General features: G+C 29.3%; 2 protein-coding genes and 1 pseudogene across 3 annotated transcripts; 1 reads left to right on the forward strand and 2 right to left on the reverse strand.

Moving 5' to 3' along the window:
* Window positions 1-4,674: 4,674 nt before the first annotated feature.
* LOC149878319 (uncharacterized) lies at window positions 4,675-6,932 on the forward strand. Its single transcript, XM_090073404.1, has one exon. It carries the CDS (start codon window positions 4,723-4,725, stop codon window positions 6,445-6,447), a length of 1,725 nt encoding a protein of 574 aa, XP_089929530.1. The 5' UTR covers window positions 4,675-4,722; the 3' UTR covers window positions 6,448-6,932.
* Window positions 6,933-7,126: 194 nt separating this feature from the next.
* Window positions 7,127-20,368, reverse strand: LOC149878320 (cytosolic Fe-S cluster assembly factor nubp1-A-like). Of its 2 annotated transcripts, none has more exons than XM_090073323.1 (11): window positions 20,227-20,368; window positions 19,912-20,016; window positions 12,522-12,655; window positions 11,335-11,403; window positions 11,051-11,083; window positions 9,357-9,447; window positions 9,032-9,186; window positions 8,799-8,909; window positions 8,600-8,702; window positions 7,749-7,832; window positions 7,127-7,438 (listed from the first exon to the last, which is right to left on the reverse strand). In XM_090073323.1, the coding sequence occupies exons 6-11, from the start codon at window positions 9,421-9,423 to the stop codon at window positions 7,398-7,400; spliced, it is 561 nt and encodes a 186-aa protein (XP_089929449.1). In that variant the 5' UTR covers window positions 9,424-9,447; window positions 11,051-11,083; window positions 11,335-11,403; window positions 12,522-12,655; window positions 19,912-20,016; window positions 20,227-20,368; the 3' UTR covers window positions 7,127-7,397. The 2 variants fall into 2 exon arrangements, with proteins under 2 accessions (XP_089929449.1, XP_089929448.1); XM_090073322.1 differs by having other exon boundaries at window positions 20,258-20,343.
* LOC149878321 (uncharacterized) lies at window positions 14,106-15,192 on the reverse strand (annotated as a pseudogene).
* Window positions 20,369-23,613: the final 3,245 nt, after the last annotated feature.

A 23,613-nucleotide genomic window follows, 5' to 3' on the forward strand; every position in this document is an offset into this window, starting at 1 on the left:
AAAAACTTTTTGAATCTAATTTATAAAATACCAATCGATCCTCATCCTAGATCATTTCAAATCAAATTGTTTCAGATAATAGGAGATCATACTTTTTAAGTTTTCAAGTTTTTTTCAAGGAACTAAAAAAAATAAAAGATCACTTGTTTCATAATTATTATAATTAATGTGTAAGTCCTGGTAAAGTTTAATTTGAATAAGTAAAAGTTCCCATTTATATACTAATATATATATATATATATATATATATATATATATATATATATATATATATATATATATATATATATATATATATATATATATATTATATTAAATGACGACATCTTGTATGAGAGTTGAATAAATTTAATATATGAACTTCAATAAATACGAATTCTCTCAATACTAATTTTTTGTTTTATCTAAGAAATTTTCGCTAGATTATTGATACTAGCATCTTCAGCTTTAATTACAAATATTATTAAATTAAATTACAAACAAACATTAACGGTAATGTCACTTTTTAATGGCTTCTTTAAACTTCGCTTTAGTTTGGCTTCTTTAATATTTCGTAGGTATAAAAAGTATGGCGTCCAGAATTGCGTTTTTACATATTGACCGTCATCTAAATTCATACCTCCATTTTTAGGCCCGCATTTGTTGAACTGAATTTCGATTGCCTCTCGAACTTTTCTTTCAAATTTTTTGGGTTCTACTTTTAGCGTCTTTACTTGATCCCATTTTATATTACCTGAACATTTAATTTTATGATGGCCAATTGCATATTGTTCTAATTTTTCTTCAAAAACATTTTTTTGGTGTTGTTTTGTTCTTGTTGCTATTTTCATTTTTGTTTCACCGATGTATTTTTGTTTACACTCGCATTCTATTAGGTATACTCCGGGATGGCTATTTGATGGTAGTTTTGTTTTGTTGCGCGAAGTTAGTAAAGATTTAAGATTTGCACTGGATTTAAAGACTGCCCTGTAACCTGCTTTCCTAAAGATTTTTCGAAGTTTTGGTGATAATACTGGGATCCACGGTAGTGATATAGTTGGCATAGTTGCTTTGTTGTTAGATAAAACTATTTCATTATTTGAGTGTCGTTTTTTTATAACAATATTTGCAAGGTCTTGTAATTTCTTCTTTTCGTATCCATTTTCAGCAAACACATTTATTAGGAAATCGATTTCTTTATTTAAAAATTTTTCAGAGCAAATTGATAAAGCTCTATGAATAAATCCTTTAAATATTCCTTCCAAGATTTTTGGATCGTGGTTTGAATTGGGCTTAACCTGAATATTTGTTATTGCTTTTTTTCGATGTATGTTAAAATCATATTTACCTTTTTGATTATTCGTTATTTGGATGTCTAAAAAATTTAATCTTTTATTTTCATCTTCCAATTCAATTGTGTATTTGATGGCATGATGTTGACTGTTTAATATTTGTTGAAAACGGATGGCATTATCTTTATTTGTAAATCTTGCGTGGCTATCATCTACGTACCTGAAAAACGATTTTATTTCTAACGGTGGATTAGAATGAAGCGCAATATTGATTGCTTTATTTTCAAAAAATCCCAGTACCGCCACGTATGTATGGTGTAATTAAAGCGCACAAACCGGAAAAATCATACCCTATGCGATTAGTAGTTTCAACCATCGGGACACCAAGTTATGGAATATCACAATATCTAGTAAATATATTTTTATCAATCTTAGATAAAAACATAACAAAGTTAAAAAATTCGTCAACTTTTGTAAAAACAGCTAAACTTTGGAATATATCAAATGATGAAATACAAGTATCTTATGACGTTGTCAATTTATATCCATCAATTCCTCTGGGAGAGGCTACAAAAATTCTTCTTGATATGTTAGAGCACTTCTCAAATTTAAATAAACTAACAAAACTAAGCGTTTCAGAAATAAAATCACTAATAGAACTGTGTTTATATAAATGTTATTTTTTATGGAATGAAGAAATTCATGAACTTGTAGATTCAGGTCCAATAGGACTTTCACTCATGGTAGTACTTGCGGAAGGTTTCCTGCATTTTTTTGAAAATAAAGCAATCAATATTGCGCTTCATTCTAATCCACCGTTAGAAATAAAATCGTTTTTCAGGTACGTAGATGATAGCCACGCAAGATTTACAAATAAAGATAATGCCATCCGTTTTCAACAAATATTAAACAGTCAACATCATGCCATCAAATACACAATTGAATTGGAAGATGAAAATAAAAGATTAAATTTTTTAGACATCCAAATAACGAATAATCAAAAAGGTAAATATGATTTTAACATACATCGAAAAAAAGCAATAACAAATATTCAGGTTAAGCCCAATTCAAACCACGATCCAAAAATCTTGGAAGGAATATTTAAAGGATTTATTCATAGAGCTTTATCAATTTGCTCTGAAAAATTTTTAAATAAAGAAATCGATTTCCTAATAAATGTGTTTGCTGAAAATGGATACGAAAAGAAGAAATTACAAGACCTTGCAAATATTGTTATAAAAAAACGACACTCAAATAATGAAATAGTTTTATCTAACAACAAAGCAACTATGCCAACTATATCACTACCGTGGATCCCAGTATTATCACCAAAACTTCGAAAAATCTTTAGGAAAGCAGGTTACAGGGCAGTCTTTAAATCCAGTGCAAATCTTAAATCTTTACTAACTTCGCGCAACAAAACAAAACTACCATCAAATAGCCATCCCGGAGTATACCTAATAGAATGCGAGTGTAAACAAAAATACATCGGTGAAACAAAAATGAAAATAGCAACAAGAACAAAACAACACCAAAAAAATGTTTTTGAAGAAAAATTAGAACAATATGCAATTGGCCATCATAAAATTAAATGTTCAGGTAATATAAAATGGGATCAAGTAAAGACGCTAAAAGTAGAACCCAAAAAATTTGAAAGAAAAGTTCGAGAGGCAATCGAAATTCAGTTCAACAAATGCGGGCCTAAAAATGGAGGTATGAATTTAGATGACGGTCAATATGTAAAAACGCAATTCTGGACGCCATACTTTTTATACCTACGAAATATTAAAGAAGCCAAACTAAAGCGAAGTTTAAAGAAGCCATTAAAAAGTGACATTACCGTTAATGTTTGTTTGTAATTTAATTTAATAATATTTGTAATTAAAGCTGAAGATGCTAGTATCAATAATCTAGCGAAAATTTCTTAGATAAAACAAAAAATTAGTATTGAGAGAATTCGTATTTATTGAAGTTCATATATTAAATATATATATATATATATATATATATATATATATATATATATATATATATATATATATATATATATATATATATATATATATATATATATATTAGGGCTGTTCATGTGAACACAGGAAAAAAAATTTTTTCTCGGATTTGAATGCATAGTTGTTTATTTTGTGCCATTTGACATAGTAATTGACTGTGCAAAAAATCTTTCCAATCAGATAATGTTTATGGGGTGCTCAATGACCATAAAGTTTTACGAAAAACGTCAAAAACGTGTAAAAAGTTCCAAAGTTCCAAAAATTTCTAGAACCTGGTTAGTTAGATTTTTTCCACTGAAATATTGTCTGATTGCGTGCTATATAGATTAATTAAAGTGCAGCAGATTAACTGTCATCAGGGCACCAGACTAAAAAATGTCTGCTAGTGTTTAAAACAACTGTGTTTATATCATTTTGTTAAAATTTGTATTCATAATTTTAATACTATTATTTAACTCAATTTAGAATTTGTTCAAACAGAATAAAAAGGTTTACAAGTATAAGTATTATTTTTATTTGGAATTTCAGTTTGACAACAAATGTATTAATATTTTGATAGTACCTAACCTTAGTAACCTATTACAGAAAACTAGCATGGTAGTCTGGTAGTGTATTGTTTGTTATTAAGTGCAGATAATAATAATTTCTAATTTGAAAATATTTATTTAATTTCTTTAGTAATAATTATTATAATATATTGCTGCAGCTGCATAAACCAACAACTGAATGATAAGTTTGTATAATATGGTATTGAGTTTTGATTTTCTCATAATATTTCAGTTATCATTGAAATGGCAGCATCATCTCGTGTTGCTATCTCTACACGACTTCAAACCAAAATCTTTTTAATTGGACAACCAGAGCCAAATCTTCCAGATAAAGTTCTTCCCTTAACATCTGATGTTTTAAAAACATTTTTTTATCATCTTTATTCAACCAAAAAGTCAGTGCCTGAAAGTCTTAAAACAACTGTTGATGAACTGATTTTTATTTGGAATAAAGCCCGTATTCCGACAGCATTTCATCCGAATGTAGTCTTAAAGTTGAAAACTTTAGTCCAGGAATTTAAATTAATAAAAAAAAAAAAATCCAGATAATGTCAGATTCTCAGAAATCGAGAGAGAAATCATTTACAGACACCATTGGCCTACTTTTTGACATTGCCCACAAAGATGCTGAAACCATGATCAGAATTGAAGAAGATAAAGAATTTTTATTGGATCAGAGATGTCAGAGAAAAATGGTGATGTTTGGAGAGGACAAAGAACTTTCAAAATTAGAAGAAAGAAATGAAGCAAGGAAACAAGTAGAGAGAGAACGAAAGCTAAAAGAAGAGCAAAGACAATCTGGTGCGAGTGCAATAGTTCCTGTTATTGAACCTTTAACATGACGAAAGTTATAGTGATGACAACGATAACGATGCTGTTGATAATGACAAAATGGTTGATAGAGATTTTGAGATAGAAATCCCTGTTTATTACAGACAACAAGTCAGTAAAGCAAGTTCTTCAGGGTCAGCTGAATCAAGTTTAGCAAGTACTCCAAAACGACAATGTATCTTAGATACAATTCTTGACTCGCCTGATGTTTCATCAACATTAGACAGAATTAATCTATCTGACACAAAATTTACTATACTAGCAGCAGCAATTGCAAGGGCTGGTGGACAGAACCTTGATGATGGATCATTGTCACGTTCTACAGTCCGTAGAAAACGAACCTATCATCGATCAAATATTGAAGCCACTGTTCGAACTGAATTCTGCGATTTGGACAAACCACCATTAATCGTCCACTGGGATGGCAAACTGATGATAGATTGTACAAATTCTGCAGCCCCTAAAGCAAATGTTGACCGGCTATCTGTAGGTGTGACAGGTCACAATGTTGACAAAATACTTGGAATAGCAAAACTGTCAGCTGGAACTGGAGAAGCCCAAGCAAAAGCAGTTATTCATCTGCTTAATTTCTGGGACATAATTGGTGATGTTATTGGAATGAGTTTTGATACTACAGCCTCTAACACTGGCTCCAAAAATGGTGCATGTGTAGTTCTAGAGAAACATATAGGCAGAAATTTGTTATATTTCGCTTGCAGACACCATGTTCATGAGATCATTGTAGCAGGAGTGTTTGGATCACTATTTGGACCATCATCTGGTCCCAACATACCTCTTTTCCAGAGATTTCAGCAATATTGGCCCAAAGTTAATCAAGGAAATTTTAAACCTCTGGATGACATTCGAATGAAAATACCCCTGGTGCAAGAACTACAAAATGAAGTGATTGCATTCCTCAAAGAAAACCTGCATGTTAAAATGCCAAGGGATGACTACAAAGAAATCATGGATCTCTGTCTGTTAATACTTGGAAAACTGCCTGATCAAGAAGAGAAAAATTATCATTTCAAGATCCCTGGTGCTTATCACATGGCTCGCTGGATGGCCAAGGTTATTTATTGTTTTAAGATTTATTTATTTCGTGAAGAGTTCAAGTTGACCACAAAAGAGGAAAAAAATCTCTGTGAATTTTGCTTATTTGCTAGTCTGGTTTATGTAAAATCTTGGATATCATGCACAAATGCCAGCGATGCTCCAGTTAATGACTTGTTTCTGTTTCAGCAACTTAAACAGTTTGCAGTTGTGAATAAAACGATTTCCGAAGCAGCAGTCAAGAACTTTCAAAACCATTTGTGGTACCTTTCACCAGAATTGGTCCCACTAGCTTTGTTTTCAAACAAACTTCAAACGGAAGAGAAGCGAAAAATGATTTCCAACATGAAATTTCACGGTGAGAACTGGTCTGAAAGGTTGATCAAATTAAAGAACATTGAAAGTCTAGAGAAGAAATCTCTGGACATGCTGGTGACATCAGTTTCAGCAAGTGCGTTGCGGTCAATGAAGGTTGATATTGATTTTCTGTTCAACAACGATCCCGCTACCTGGAATGATTCCCCAGAATACCAAGAAGGAAAAAATTTAGTATATTCATTGAAAGTAGTAAATGATGCTGCCGAACGATCTGTGGCTTTAATGTCGATGTTTAATGAATCGATTACAAGGAATGAATCTGAAATGCAGAGGTTAATTCAGGTGGTTGAGGATCACAGAAAGCGAGTGCCAGATGCCAGAAAGTGTACTCTGAAGAGTTATAGTCCTCGCTAGCATTAACATTGCACGAACTATAACATTACGATAATTAAATGTTAATTGCTCATATGTTTTTTTGTTTATAATTCGTATTTTAATCAATGACAAAGAGTCAAAAATCCTAGTGTTTTATTTTGGAAAAATTCTGATATAACAAAAACCGCAGAACTTTAGTCGTATTGCAGTATTTTATTTCATTAATTTCTCTGCTAATAAACCAGTCTAAAGTGGATGTGGATTGTAATTTGTATTCAGAATTTAATATTTAGAGATAATTAAAACTGATCAAATCTGAAAAATCTAATTAACCGGGTTTTAGAAATTTTTGGAACTTTGTTACTTTTTCCATGTTTTTCACATTTTTCGTAAAACTTTATGGTCATTGAGCACCCCCTAAACATTATCTGATTGGAAAGATTTTTTGCACAGTCAATTACTATGTCAAATGGCACAAAATAAACAACTATGCAATCAAATCTGAAAAAAAAATTTTTTTTGGACAGCCCTAATATATATATATATATATATATATATATATATATATATATATATATATATATATATATATATATATATATATATATATATATATATATATATATTATTGACCTATTGATGATATTATGTTTCAGTGGTTTTTGTAAAAGAACACAAATAAAAAGTATTTAAATCTCCAAACTAATTTAAAAACAAATTTTTAAAAATTTTTAAAAATTTTCTTTTAACAAAAAAGAACAACTTGTTTTGCTTTTACATTTATGCAGTTTATGCAATAAACAATTCTGATAATAAAAATCAAAAAGTTCTGTAAATTAGCAAATAAACCAGAATAGTGATAATATCTGAAACTATCATTTTTAAAAGACTATAAACAATATTCTGCTTTCGTGAGTATTTTAAGAATCTTACACCACCTCACAATAAAATCTATGAAAATCTTCCCGCCAATTAAAAGTCCTCTAGCATTACTTTTGACTGCTTTTAATTGAGCATCGATCAACAACTTCTAAAAGAAAAGTAAAAAGATTTTTTTAATCCAATTTTTTTGTAATATTTCTTTAACTTAATTATATAAACATAAAAAAATTAAAAATCATGTACCAACACTTGAAAATAAATCTTTACTAAATATAATCACCACAAAAGTATAGATCTTATGCTTTTAAAAACATTAGACACTTAAAGAAATTAAACAAATCTATTTTACACAAAATTTTTTTTTTACACATTTTATTTCTAAAATATTGATATAATTAAGAAAATAGTTAAAATAATTTTTCTGTGTTTCATAAGAAATTATTAAAAAATAGATTTACTTTTGATTATCTGATGGTAAGCTCGAGCAGCAGGACTGTGAGGAAATTGAGTTAAAAAAGATTTTCCTTCATCGCAACTTTGACCTATATTAAAAAGTTATGCAAAATAAAGTAATAGAAAACTTGTTTTCACCAAAACCATGTAAATATATTTCAATGACAAAATTTCAATGTTGTTTGCATAGTCTTATAGCAGTCTTAATATATTAATTTCAATTTTTGATTTGATTTTTTCAAATGACTGATGTAAAAGTAAATCATTATTAAAATCCAAAAAACCAAATCCTGATGCTAAGTTAAATTTCAAAAAGGCAACAATGTGCAAACTTAAATTGCACAAAACTCTTTTCTTCCCTTTCATTGGCAAATTCAGGTGCCTCTATTGAACTTTACAATGAAAATTGATAATGACAGATAATGACAATGATAACTGTATAATAATAATAGTAATAATAATAATAATAATAGTAATAATAACAATAATAATAATAATAATAATAATAATAATAACAATAATAATAATAACAATAATAATAATAATAATAATGATGATGATGATGATGATGATGATGATGATGATGATGATGATGATGATGATGATGATGATGATGATGATGATGATGATGATGATGATAACTGGACAACAACAACCATTACTAGACATAAACATGAATAAACAACTATTATAATTCAAAATAGAGATGAAAGTACTAGAACAATCATCAGAATGTAAATGGTCTTTTTTAAACTACTTTGATATAATTAGAGCTGGCTTTTAAAAAGTTTTTTTTTAGTAAACTCTTAAGTTTCAAATCTCAGAAATCACAAAAATGAATATTAATTAAACAAACCTATTCTTGGGTCAAGTGGCAGACGGCCAAGAAATTCAAGATCTAATTCATTTGCTAGAGCTTCTCCACCACCTGTTGTTGGCGGAAAAATTTGTGACTCAGTCTAAGGTAAACAAACCAAATTAAATGAAACCAAAATAATATAAAATTCATAAAATATTTAAAATATAATCTTTGTTCAATAACAATTATAATTTACCTGACATTTTGGACAAACAAAGCCACTCATATTTTCTACAACCCCAAGAATTGGTAATTTAACTTTATTGCAAAAATTAATTTCCTTTCTCACATCAAGTATTGCAACATCCTACAAAGTTTGTTAGCTTTTTCAGTATTAATGGTTTGATTTAAGTTAAATTCAATTAACAATAATTACATAACTAGTACAAATAAAAAAATATATAAATAAATATATATATACACACATACCTGTGGAGTAGTAATGATAACAGCTCCATCTATGTTTGCTTGACTAAGATATTGAACCAGTGATAAATGCTCATCTGATGTTCCAGGGGGTGTATCAATAATTAAATAGTCAACATCACCCCAATCAACATCTTTTAGAAACTGCTTAATAATACCTAAAAAATAAAGAAAATAAAAAAATAACTTTCTAACAAAACTGTGTAGAGCACAGTTGTTATTATAAATCCACCATTTTAAAGGAAGCTATGAAATAGAAGAGAGGAGCTTCTTCTTATACTTGATGTCACTTAAGAAACAATGGACAGTGGACAGTGCAAACTTTTACCATTTTTTCTTGGTCCTCTCCATATTACAGCTTCATCAACAGATTGAAGTAGAAAACCAATCGACATGACTGACAAATTATCTTCAACAAACTAAATGAAGCTATTATCTCAAAAACTATTTCATCTTCAATTAACAAAGTAACAAAAGTCATTTTGTTATTACCAAAAAAAAACACACACAAAAAATTTTTGGCAGATGTTTACATTTTTTCTCTGATTTTAAACAGTTTTGTGTGTTCATTATCAATTAAATCAATACCAAAGACATTATTCTGTACAATAAAAAGCTCCTTTTAGAAAAAAAGCTCCTTAGTTATTCCAGCGTTCAAACTTATTTATTTTAGCATTTAAACTTCTATCTATAACAGCATTCAAACTAACTTAAATAAAGATAAAGTAAACTATTTATGATATTCTTTAAACATGGCTTTAAAAAACCTTATAAAGCTAAATACTATAAAAAAATATATAAACAGGCAACTTTCTGTATAAAATTTATGCCTCTTAGAAATATCTTGTAATAAAAACATAGTTGATATACCGTTTATAGCCTACTTTATAATCTACTTGTATGTATGTATGCATGTGCCTATGAATGTATGTGTGTGTGTGTGTGTTTATACACACACACACACACACACACACACACACACACACACACACACACACACACACACACACACACACACACACACATACATACATATACTGGGTGCTTCAGTCAAATTTATACCAGCTAGTATGCTAACCATAAGATATTGACAAGGAGTAACAAACATTAGTTGAAAATACAAGAAAAACATAATACATGGATAAATTATAGCAAGCATTCAATCAAACCACCCTTCTCTTTAATGAATAGATTCAGTCTTTTTGTCTCCAAACATTGCTTTTGCACATGGCAGGACTGTATCACAAAGAGCTGCTACCCAGTTGTAATATTGATTGATTTTTTACATCTGAATCCACAAATTCAAATCACAGACTCCTCAATTAGATGTGGCTGCAAAAACCATTTCTGATGCTGGCTTCTGAGAGTGAGAAATGTAAAGATGGTCTGTGTTGATATTCTTAGTTACAGCGGTTTTAGGAGTTAAATTTCTCCTAAACAAGCTGGATTTCAAAAATTTTTCTCCTTAATCAGCTTGAGTGCCTTTTTTTCTAGTTTCTGATGCACAAGAAGTTCCCTTTTTTTTTCTTTCAATAGATCCATTCTTGAGGATTCTGTGGTAAGTGTTAAACACAGCTTTGCATTGGTTTGTTGTAAGCCCCAGCTTCTATATGATAGCTAAAGGTTGATCAATTGGTAACAATCCAACAATCATAATATAATGGTCTCTCATTTATTGCTGCAGTCTGAGGAAGAGAGAATAAAGAAAATAAGACTGAAATTAATCTCTTTAGCCTTGGCAGACATTTAAATCATTAAATGAATACGATTGGTACATATGCAGCACCTGTAAATAGCATATTATGCTGGTGTAAATTTAACTGAATAACCCTGTACATATACATACATATATATTGTTTAGATGTTCATTGGTTTGTGTTTTTTAACAGAAAATATTTTTATTAGAGTTAAATTGAATGCTGCTATGATATCAAATTAAAAGTAGCAACAAAGCATAGTATTTAAGTTTATAAACTGGATTTCAACATTTTGAAAAGTAACAATCACATTTTAAGAACTTACTACTGGTGACCAACCAGATCCACTCTGATGAACCTAATTTTACAAAAAGATTATAAAAATTTATTTACAATTAATCAAGTATTATATACATTTATCTAATACATAACTTAAGATTTAAAACTCATTAAAAAAATTTAACAACAAAAAGAATTAAATCTGAATTTTAGAAGAACTATAAAAGAGGAAGTGACAAGCACAAAGTTATTCTATATTACAACCCCATAACTATTACCAAACAAATCTATAAGCAGATGAAATCAGTTTAACAAAAGAAAAAATTAAACCTGCTCATCATGAACTCCAAATATTCCTGGAATGGATGGTCCACAAATATCCACATCTAATACTGCAACCTAACAACAAAAAAGTTTATTTATGGAATGAGAAAAATTTTCTTGAGTAACCTAATGATATTTTGAGAAAGGAATGCATATACATAGATTGCTTAAATTTCTGCCACAGTTACAATTGATATAAAAGATTTTTGTATTTTGAATAAAATTGCATTTGTTTCCTGTGTTTTTAAACAGGGTTTCAATTGAAAGCCAGATAGTCACAATGAATCAAATGAAAAAAATAGATGACTTATTTCAAACTGTTTATAATTCATATATTTTTTATTTTATTAAAAAAGCCAAGTCATTTACTATTAGTATTAACAATAATATAGATATTTATTGTTGATATTAATAGTAAACACTTTTACTACTTTAATAAAAAAAAAATTTTATTGTTACTGCAATAACAAAAACTGCTGGCTGCACAAACCTCACGCTCTTATAGATGGTATAATCTATAAACAGTTTTTTTACCACAAATAGTTACACAAAGAAGTCACATTTTCAAAATGAGTCAGTAAACTTTTCAAATATCTCTTAAATACATTAAATATTATAGAGATTTTTGAATAACTGCTATAATTTTCAACAGTAACTGAAACCAGGCTGTTGCCAATAAACAAACTCTGCCTTAAGATTTCATTTAGTTGTACCAAATAATAAACAGAAAATCTTTCCAACATATTCTAACCCCTTATGTTGTGAGACCATTTATGTTGCTGCAGTAAATCAGAGTATCCCACCAAAAAATTTCTCAACATAGTTTATAGATTAAAGTCCCAGAAAAAAGTAAATAAAGCATCATAATTTATCATGAGTGTCCTAAACCAAAGTATCCTAAACTTAATCAGGTAAACAAATTTAAGTCATTAGTATAATTAGCATAAACTATCAGGTAAACAAAGTTAAGTCATTAGCATGAATAGCATAAGAAATTATGCTTTTTGTAACAACTGAATACCACTAATTGGAATGCGTCAAAATGATGCTTACAATAATTAAATACCATTAAACAGTTACAAAACTTTTTTTTTAAATACCTGCCTTTTAAATACCATCACTTCTTTAAACATCTGCTTAAGCAATTAAATGTAAAGATGAAAAGTCAAGAATAATACTAAACCTAAACATACTTGCTTTTCTTCATCTAGTGCCAAACCTCTTGCTAAAGTAGATGAAAAAGTGCTTTTACCAACACCACCTTTTCCAGAGAGTACAACAATTATATGTTTTACTGATGCTAGTCGCCATTTCACCTCCTGTATACCTATAAAAGGCAGTAGTTTTTTAGAATACTTTATTAGTAAACTTTATCTTTATAAGATGAAATAATGAAAGAATCATCATAAACTATCAATGCCATAAATTAACTAAGAGAACAAAAACTAAATAACTTAAGCTTTATCTTGTTAAATCAAAAAAAACAAATTATTTTATTACTAGTCAAATTAAAATAAAGGGAAAAATCAAAGTAACAGAAAAGTAAAAATTTTCTCTTACAACTTTTAACTCTTTCATTACAAATGGAACAAGGAATAATTACTCTAATATTAAGTTAAAGTTTGTTAGTAAGACACTGAACTTGTTTATACGTAGATCATTTTCAAAAAGTTTTGCAAAATAAATGTTCTGTTTTTAAACTGCCTCATTTTTATGTCAGTGTATACTAGGGTACGTCACTTAAAAAAAAAGTGAGCAAAGAAACTTCTAGCATCAATATTATAGTGCCAATATGTATAATAAATAAAAATTTGAAAAAAAATTTGAAAAAAATTTTTTTTCCTACCGGGGAACTGGTTCTTTTGTCACCGTAAAATCGTAAATTATCCTTATATCAGAACGCAAAGTTTTCGAATTAAAAAAAATTATATCTCAGTGAACATCTGTGAACTTTTCATTTTATTTGTGTATAACACATGAAAAAAACTAGGGAAATGATTGGCATCGAAAAACCAAGTTTAAACTAGGGCCGACAAGCTGGGAGCCCGGGGAGTTACCAGGTCTTTTTTTTATTTTTTAGAAATTTCAAGTAATATTAAGTAATAAAAAAATTAGAAAGAAAAAAAAATTCTCTACCTACCAGGGAATTTGTTTATTTTTAAGATGTTAGATATGAAAAAGAAAAAAATAAAGTTAAAAAACATTAATATTAACCATTTGTTTGGCATAGTGACATATTCATATTAAAACATATTTACTGTATATATAATCAAATTCAAGTGTCTGTTAAAAAAATGTTTCTTAGATCTTTTTTAGAGTGCAGCTTAGGCATTAAAAGTCTATGAGCCAACCTAGCCCTGACAAATCCATCTCTTCTCTCAAATCCACAAACGGATGCAGATGCATCTGTCACCTCTTTTATCGCTCTTTCGCAAGATTGTGTGTGTAGGGGAAAGTAGGGTGCTTCAAAAGGTATCTCTAAGAAAGTGTCAAGATCTTTTGTAGGTATTTGACATGTAAATACAGGTTCTGATTTATCTTCTTTGTCCCAGTTGATCAGTTGTTGTATGGATATAGCTCCCAGATTGAGTTGGACCTTCTTCCTCATCCTGAATCGAGTGTCTCCATACTCCGAACTTTTCCGTATCTCTTTGATGGTTTTAGTGGCAAACCTCCTAGATTCTTTATCTGAGCTTGCTATAAGGGAAAGAATCAAAGATTCAGAATGAGCAAATTAAGCTCCATTTGTTATGTAGGGAGTAACAATTTCTTTTATCTCATCCTCCTGTTTTCTTAGCAGCCTTAACAGTGTAACTATGTGTTCCGGGGCCTCAACAATACTGTGTTTCACTTTGATTTTATACCACATGTGAAAATACACATGAACTACCCATTTTAAAATTAAGTGAAATCTTCTTAGCACATCATCAGTAAAGCCATGGTTACTCATATGGAGAAAAATAATCGTTTCGCCAATAGTAAGCCATCTGCTATGAGAAAAATTGCCACACTTAGCCATTTTAAGATTTGGTTCCATCTTGCCTGTAGTCAAACATGTAATCAGTTTATAGTAGAGAGCTGAATCTGTTGACATTGAACTTAGAATTTTTTCAGGGATCTGGATTAATGGTTCCAACTGCGCAATAGGTTTAAATGTATCAAATCTTTCCATACTGTTTACTTTTAAAAGAGCTTTTCGAATTGGTCCAGTGAAACCAACATTTGAATTGGTGCGTCCATCCAGAGTGACAATAATGTGCCTCAAAGGAAGCTCATTGCAATGTAGCATACAAATAGACCAGAAACACTTTCTACTTAACAATTGTTCAAGATTTGTCAACAAACCTCCATCTTTCCCTGAACCAGTTACAGCGTTTGTTGAATCTCCTCCTATTACTTCTAGAGATTTATGTACTCCCCGAGGAACCATCCAGTTAAATAGTCCAATAGCTGCTTGTTTAGCAGGCTTATTAGGAGGTATTGCCTTCATGGGTGTAAAATGTGTAATATAGTGACCGTCAGGCTCAGAAGTAACAGTAATGTGTTCTTCTTTTACAACCCTTTGATGAAATCGTTTTGTTACAGGGTTGTGCTTTAAAACTCTGGTAAAATCTTTTCTGCTATCAGCAAATATACCTTTGATAGATTGTAATTGAAACTTCATTTCTTCAGATGTCTTTGCTTTAGTCATTACTGCTTTCCTAGCCCTAATAACTTTCTTAGGATCTACAGCCAAATAGGACATTTCAGGTGTTAAAAAGTTATCAAGAATAAGGTCTTGAAGAAAAGCTGAAACTACTGCTGATGTTGCGCTGGTGAAATATCAAATCTCAAAGAAGCTTCAGCAGTATTACTAATGGACATAAAATTTAGTTTCCATTTATCTGTTGAAGCAGGTTCATCTTCCATTTCTATTCTATTTGAATTATCATCACGTATGAAAGAATCAACATAATCTTTACTTTTTGAAGTTTCTTCCTCTTCTTTTTTTCTGATTTGTTTTTCTAGACTTGACTTTCTTTTCAGCTTCCTCTTTTCTAAAGAAACCTGTCTAGCTTTTTCCTTAGTATCTTTACAAGTCATTTAATATTTTGATAGTGACCCCGTTTTTTCTCTTTCAGCTTTTAACCAAATAAGTTCACTTTTTGGAATCTTATTTTCCCTCAGACAAGTACACTGAATATGTGCAAATCTAGACAACTATTTAATTTTGAGCACTTTTCATTACATAAAGTGATTTCACATTTACAAGATTTAATGTCAAGCAATTGATCTAATTTAATTTCCCATGTAGCAACAGTTTTTTGGGCTGCTTTTCCTGTAGAAATTTGACTAAACTTATTCTAGGCTAATTCTATTTTTTGTACCAAAGATATCTTGTTTATTACCACAGGAAACTTGAAAAGAGCATTCGATCTTGTCCACTGTTGAAGAACCAAGTCTGCTAATTGTACACTAAGTTCTCTTACAGACACAAGCCTCCTTAAAAATAAAACAAAGTGAATACAAGTAAATACAAACAATATTTCTGCAATCTTTAAATTTAACTTTTCATTACATACTTTTCAATATCTTTTTCAATGAGCATACTTTCTTGTATTAAAAGACCCTTTCTCAGGATATCTCTAAAAGTAGGCACTTCTGAAGGATTAAGATCATTACTTCCACCAAGGACGTATTAATAGATGGACGTTCAACGCATTGTTATAGATCAAAGGTGCCGCCAATTAGCCAAAAACTATGCATGTTACCGTCAATTTTCTAAATTCATGATACAGATACTCCGACTTCTACCCGTCAAATTTCCGTCAAAAAACCTCCCTCAGTAAACCCATTATAATTATGCATTTACTGAAGCTTATGGTTATAAAAGACAAAAAGATTAATCAAGAATAGTTCACAAATCTGAAAAAAGTTGATTTGAGCTATGAACTTTGCTTAATAAAAATTTAGCTGTGTTTAAACTTTGACGTCTAAAACTAGGCTTTTGCAAAAAGGCTATGTTTGGTTTACTAGAATGGATAGAGTAAAGTGAAACAAATTTTCCTTATTAAATTGAAGCTGCTATGATATAGTTTAAAGGTCGAAAAAGATATTTTTAGTGTTCTTTTCACCCCACTCTCAGAATATGCTTCTCACTTTAAGGTTCAAATCAGAGAGTATTTCTTATTTTTGTCGGAAATGTCGAACTTATTTGCCTTGCTTTTTTTTTTCTCTTGAATTTGTGATTTTTTTTTTCGTGAACAACCTAGTTAAAAAATTTCTTAATTTCGATACCTAAACTGCATTTTGTCTAAATGATATAAATAGTATATATTATAACTAAAAGCATCTTAAATTTCATAAAATACTATTCGTTTCAGGAGTTGGAAAGATGTATTTTTAATGAGCATTTTTGTTTAAGCATTTTTAAACTGCCATGTAGAGCTACTTTAAGTTATAATAATCTTATTTTTTTAATTATTACTGTTGTTACTAATAGTAACAACAGAAATAATAAAAATGATAAGACCATACTTTTAGTTGCATATTCTTGAGCCTTCTACAAGTGATGCATAGCCTTATTTTTAACCTTTTCTAGATATTATATCAAAAGAAGTAATTTTGTATTCATATTTATTATCTCATTACAGGATAAATAATGAGTCTTCATGAGGAATATTTAAAACATTTATGTAGAAAGTGTGGCTGCATAATAAAGCAGGATAGTCACTATCAAATAAAACCTGTTGTTATCTATAAACAAGCAATTCTTAGCTTTTACAAGCTGGATACCTTAGACTATCAAAAAGTTCATCCTGAATATTTATGCAAATCATGTTATATGGTCTTATACAGGTTAGATTTAAAATCAAAAAAAGGCTTTGAAGTTGAGAGGAATGATAAATTCTTTACTTTTTCTGAACACACAAAAACCTGTTATGTACGTAACTCACAAGAGTTGGAAGAAAAAAAAAGCACATGTGATAAGTATTCATCAACAGTTAAAAGCATTTGCATCAAAACATGGTTTTGACTGTTACAATGAAAATAACAAAAATTATTTTGTAATAGTTAAAATCAATAGTTATCGCCAATCAAATGGCATGTATTGACTAATTGTTTTAAATCGTGAAGTGCCATTATCCATTAATATTAACAAATCTCTTCCAGATCAACTAAATCTTCAATCTGCTAATATTATATTCTCCAACATTTCATGCATGAACATCTGTAAATGTAATAATGACTTCCACTATCATTTTTTCTAATCAGAAATAAATTTTCTGATTTTAAAAACTTCCGAAGCACATCAAACGAGGATGTTGGAATAATTGAAACGAAAGAAGGCAATACATTTGAAAACTTATTAGACATAAAGGTTGTTCATTAATATGTTTAGAAGTCTGTTGTGGTTTTAGTACCATCTACCATACTAACTTGGATGTAATGGAACCCAGGTTAAAGAGAAATGTCAATCATCTATTACCTTTAACTAGCCATTTTTTAACTGTGTACATTTTCTTACACCAGTATATGTAAAAAATGTAATAAAGACAACTTGCATTCTTCTATATGGAAGTTCAATAGTACATTACAACAATTTACAGTTTTGAATAATTTCTAAAATCAAAATTAAGAGTTATTACAATATTTTCATAATCTGGGAGTATTTGCAAATATAAATTAGCACCCGTTTAGGCGTTAAGCTCCACAACATGTGAGTATAAGCACACCTTTAGTGGCAATGTAACATTTCTTTTCATGCTTTTTAAAATTCGATTCTCTAAGATACTTATTGTAACATTTCAGACAGGTAAATTTAGTTATTAAGCGTTCTTCTGTTTTTTTCAGCATTTTGGTTTCTTCTGCAATCAGCTTCTCTGTAGGAATTGCTGGTGGTGTGAGCTCCAATTCAAAATCCTCTGATAACAATTCCGCTAACTCTTCAAGATCTATCTCAATAAAATCATCCACAACTAATTCAATTTGGTTATCAATACTTTCAAGCAAAAAAGAATAATCTTGATTAATAGCAAAGTTTTCTGTCATACTCATTTTATGTATCGATGCTCAGTAAAATACTTTTAAAAATATTTTTATTGGATAGTCGAGACCATCTTTTCCCGACGTCGAAAAAAATAAAAATACTCCCCGGTTTTGCAATTATTACCTATTGTTTCGCTTTTGTTATCTAAACAATAGCGTAACACGCATATCTTTTTTAAAAAACAATGCGTTGAACGTCCATCTATTAATACGTCCTTGCTTCCACCCAAATACAGTGAAAATTTTGACTCTTTTTTATCCAAATTGAATCTAGTAATTTTAGGAGCACTCATTCTTCCTATTAATATTAAATAAATACTAGCAATTAACAAAACTGGAAATCAACCAAACCGGAAGTAAAGTACTTTTGTACTATTGTACCGCATTTTCTTGTATGAGGTACATAAATGCACTAATGGAAGTAATTTATTTCCAGTTTTATTGATTGCTAGTATGAATAAACAAAAACATATGGTTAAAAAAAAATATTTCAGAATGTGATGTATTGTATTTTTTCCAGAGCACATACAGAATAGTACATTAGTACAGAAGTGTGTATTATGTACATTGTGCGCAAACTACACTTTTGTTTTAATGTAATAAACGTAGAAAATAATGTGCACTTCTGTACAATGCAATAAATGTAGAGATAACTGGTGAATACAAGTAAATACAAACAATATTTCTGTACAATGTAATAAATGTAGAAATAAATATTTAAAAATAACCTACAACTTTTCCGAACTTTGCATTTCTAAATATACAGGGCAGACGACACAGTTCTCAAAGTTGGGGGAGTTGTGGGGAGCACAATCATCAACTACTAAAAAAGGTCCTCCATATCTAAAAACTTCAAAACCTTTGTTAAAAAAAAATTTTTTATAGAAAAAGTGAGGGGGCTTTATAGAAAAAGTGAGGGGAGGGGGCAGTGACCCCTTGATCCTCTGGCGTCATCAGCCCTGGTATAATCTCAATTTTTCAACGCCAATCATGTTACCTTTTTTTAATTATTTGTTAGACACAAAGAACATCAAAATCGAACTAAACTCACTGAGATATGACTTTTTTGAATTTGTGATTTTTTACAATCTGACATCTTCCTAAAAGAATGAGTTCCCCGGTAGGTAAAAAAAAATTTTTTCAAATTTTTTTTTTCAAATTTTTATTTATTATACATATTGGCACTATAATATTGATGCTAGAAGTTTCTTTGCTCACTTTTTTTTTAAGTGACGTACCCTAGTGTATACCCTTAAAATTACACCAAACTCTGGGTTAATTATGCTCCATTGTTTTGTCATTTTTTAAGACTGACTGGTTGCAGTTAGTAATAAACAAATGTATTAACACTTGGAGGAAGCAAATTCATCAAAGGTTTATTAATTTCATCACAACCTACTCCTTTTGGCAATATTAAACAAACTTATTGATCAAGTTTAGAGACAAAGTATATGTTTTTAAAAAACTGTAATTAGTGATGAACAAAGACAAGAATTTTGATGATGAACTGCTATTGATGATGAACAAAGACAAAAACTAAAAATATGGTAATACCTGGGTCAGGAGCCTTTGGCTGGCCAGATGAACAAACTTTTTGATTAGGACAACCTTGACAGGCTGATGCTTTTCCAGCTGAAGTGCTATCTGTGCCTGGACAACCTACAAAAAAATTAATCTAGATAGCTTTACAAGAAGGTAATGGCTTTTAGCAGTGACTTGGTGTGTTTTAGCAGTGCATAAAATTGAGTACTTCATGTTGTTCTGCATTTTTAAATAAAACTTTTAACAATATATATAAAACAAAATATATAAATTAAGGATTTTTAACAATATATATAAAACAGAATATTTAAATTAAGGGTGTGAAACCTTGACAGCATCTACTTTTAAAAAATCATACTTTCAGGAGCATTTTCTGGTATATCTGACATGACTGGCCAATATTTAGTTTCTGCTTGCTTTTTATTTATCTAAAGTATAAAAACTATTTTTTTTTTTTTTTTTTTTTTTTTTTTTTTTTTTTTTAGTAAGGACTGCTTTTATTGTTTTTACAACAGGAAAAGTAGTGTTAAGGTAATAATCTTTGTTATCTCAGCATACTACTTTTCCTGTTGGGCAGTCTATAAAGATGAGTAGGATATAGCTGATTTATTTACATAGATGACTTTATTTACAAAGGCTATAATGTAGCAACCTTTGTTTTGAATGTAACTTATTTGCAACTCATAAAATTAATATTATTAACAACAATTAATGTTAAAAAATATCCTTCTACTTGAATTATACTACCCCTTCAAATACAGTAATTGCAAGTAATTTTTGTACACTCAAAAAAACAACTTTTAAAATAAAGAGGAATTATGTAAAAAGGCATCTTGCTAAATATTTTTAAAATGAACTATAACTTAAGAAATTCCTCGCTATGTAAAACTTAAGATAAATATCCAACCCAATCTGCTTTTTGTAATACATGTTTAGAATTTTAATTTGTTGGCATATAGAAAGCAGCATTATTTTATTTTTTTTTTTTTTTTAGATGTACATGTGCAGTATAATTTGAAGTTACTTGATCATGTTTATCAAATCCAAATTGAGCTGTTTCGGACCTTACATTTGGAGCAGTAATTTTAGTTGTGTGGTAATTGAATGCCGCCTATTTGAGAGCGGAAAGGACGAAAATTTGACGGGTAAGGTGGGGACTTCAAGTTTAAGATTCCCCATTTCTTTATAATTGTATACAGTGATTTAAAAAAAGAAAGAAAGAGAAAAAGTTACATAGAAACATATTTCATTTTTTCTTCATTTCCATGTTTTAAGAGAAATGATCAAATAAGGCTCTTAAAAGATATTTACATTTTAACTTTGTAAAATTTTAATAAAATTGATAAACTGACACCTTCAAATTAGATTTATAAAAACTCTTAACTAAATAGTTAAAAATTCATTGTTTTTATAGGTATATTATACAGATGTAGAATTGGTAAACAGCGGAAATCTTCTCGCCTCTATTTTACTTTGATTGCAATTTGTGGCCGCCTCCTAAAAATTTTTGGTGGCTGAGTTTTTTTGCCTCCGCCTCCAGTAGTTTCCACCTTCCAATTGACAGCCCCCATCAGAAGATATTTTGGAGCCACGATAATTTGGAGGTCGCTTCCAGTGACTTATCGCGGCGGAAGTTTTGCTTTCCGTTGCCAATTTTTAATTTAAGTAGGTACAAATATTGAAAAAATGACATAAAAATTGCGCTTTTTATAACTATTTGCTAAATTTTGACTTTTTTAAAAAATTATGATTTTATGAGAGAATTATGCAACTTAGAAAACGGAAGGATACTCAAGAAAAAGTAAAAGTGTTTAAATATTTTTCAGTGACCTTTAAACTCAACACCTGCTGCAATTGTTTTTATTGCAATTATTTTTCAATATTATGTTGGTAAGGATTGGAATAAATTTTTTTCTATAAATCAAAGGCCTGTCAAAAAAAAACGCGGTAGAAAAGCGCTAATATGGAAAGGCCACCCTGTTATCGCTTTTCTATCGCAGTTTACCTCTAATTTTTCCCCTATTTTGCTGGCAATTACTATTTTAGTCCCTAAAAAGAAACACACAAAATATGGTATTTTTTTAAAATCAGGTTTAATTTTTAAATTTCCGTTTTAATATTTATTCAAATTTTTATTTTAAAAAATTTCTTTTTACGATAATTCGAAATTTTCTGCACTTTGACCTTAAATCAATTTGCACATACAATTTTGTTGCATAAAATAATATCCTTAAAGAATGCTTAGAAAGATTATCTAAGTTTATGGATGTCATAACATAGTAATAAATTTATGGATGTCATAACATAGTAATAAATTATTGTCCTATGTAAAAAAAATAAATTTATTTTAATTTTATAAACTTAGAGCGATTTTATAAAATAAGCGTCCATTTTGATAAATTAAAGATTTTAGCTCAGTACTCTAAACAGTTTTTGGGTCGAAATATTATTACCACAAAACAATGTTCCAACAAAACCTTCCTTTAGGGGGCTCTGATTGGAACCAATATCACAATTTTTCACACAAAGTGTAAGAAAAAAGATAACTTTAATTTTGAAGAATAAGAAATTATTTGAGATCGATTATGACTAAAAGAGTTTTAATTATGCGATAACTTTTTTATCATAATGGTAACCAACATTCAAAAGTGTTGCCATGAAATGAATGAACTTGCACTTTTGACGTTAACAATCTGACCTTTAGAGAAAATCTCTTTTGCAGGGGAAGTTAAAAGTTATTTGTAGAACAGAGTATACGACAATAATCTGTTTAACATCTTTTATTATAAATATTTATATTACTCTTTATATTGTTTTACATCAGTTGAAGTTTATCATATCATGATCATGATCATGATCATCATCATCATGATCATCATCATCATGATCATCATCATCATGATCATCATCATCATGATTATCATGATCATCATCATCATCATCATTATCATCATCATCATTATCATCATCATTATCATCATTGTTATTATTATTATCGCTATTACTATTATTATTATTATTATTATTATTATTATTATTATTATTATTGTTATTATTATTATTATTATTATTATTATTATTATTATTATTATTATTATTATTATTATTATTATTATTATTATTATTATTATTATTATTATTATTATTATTATTATTATTATTATTATTGTTATCATTATATAACTTATTTATCTTTCATCAAATCTTAAAAAAAGGGACTAATATTTATGGAAACAGCGTTTTTAGTATCTAAATATAATTACAGAATATTGTGGCGCAAAAGGCGTATAATAAGGTGCGTATTGCATTTTTTATGTGTAGTTTAACTCGTTAAAGTTCTACATTCTCGTTATAAAATCTTAAAACACACCCCTTCCACATCACCTCCAAGTTTTTCCAGTATTTATTTTTACACTTTTTTCAATACAAATTGGATCTATTAAAAAAATTTTAATCAGAAATATTTATGGCGTTTCTTTTTTCTCATTTCGCTGTTTCAGGCTTTGCCTAAACAATTCAGTGAATATACAGTGTCCCAAAAGTCACTATCTGGTTTGTTTATAGCTTCTAAACTAATCACCTTTTCTGCATTTTATTTTCAGATAATTGAAGATAACTCCAAAAACTTAAAATAGATAATTATACTCCACAACAACACGCTGGAATTGGGTTGAGGTATGCACGAAGTAATAATCTAATTATTGCAACTCAACA

This window comes from Hydra viridissima, unplaced genomic scaffold (genome assembly GCF_058129835.1).
Source record: "Hydra viridissima isolate aposymbiotic clone 2 unplaced genomic scaffold, HvirCarnegie_v1 scaffold_15, whole genome shotgun sequence".
Classification (NCBI taxonomy): domain Eukaryota; kingdom Metazoa; phylum Cnidaria; class Hydrozoa; order Anthoathecata; family Hydridae; genus Hydra; species Hydra viridissima.

What these genes read in the sequence shown, in the direction of transcription:
- LOC149878319 (XM_090073404.1), top strand. Translation starts at nt 4,723, where the DNA reads ATGGTTGATAGAGATTTTGAGATAGAAATCCCTGTTTATTACAGACAA.
- LOC149878320 (XM_090073322.1), bottom strand. Translation starts at nt 20,288, where the DNA reads ATGTCAGATATACCAGAAAATGCTCCTGAAA. An exon ending in ACCAGAAAATGCTCCTGAAA is followed by an intron (nt 20,017 to 20,257) that starts GTATGATTTTTT and finishes ATTTTTTTGTAG; the next exon opens with GTTGTCCAGGCACAGATAGC. An exon ending in TTGTTTGTCCAAAATGTCAG is followed by an intron (nt 8,703 to 8,798) that starts GTAAATTATAAT and finishes TGTTTACCTTAG; the next exon opens with ACTGAGTCACAAATTTTTCC.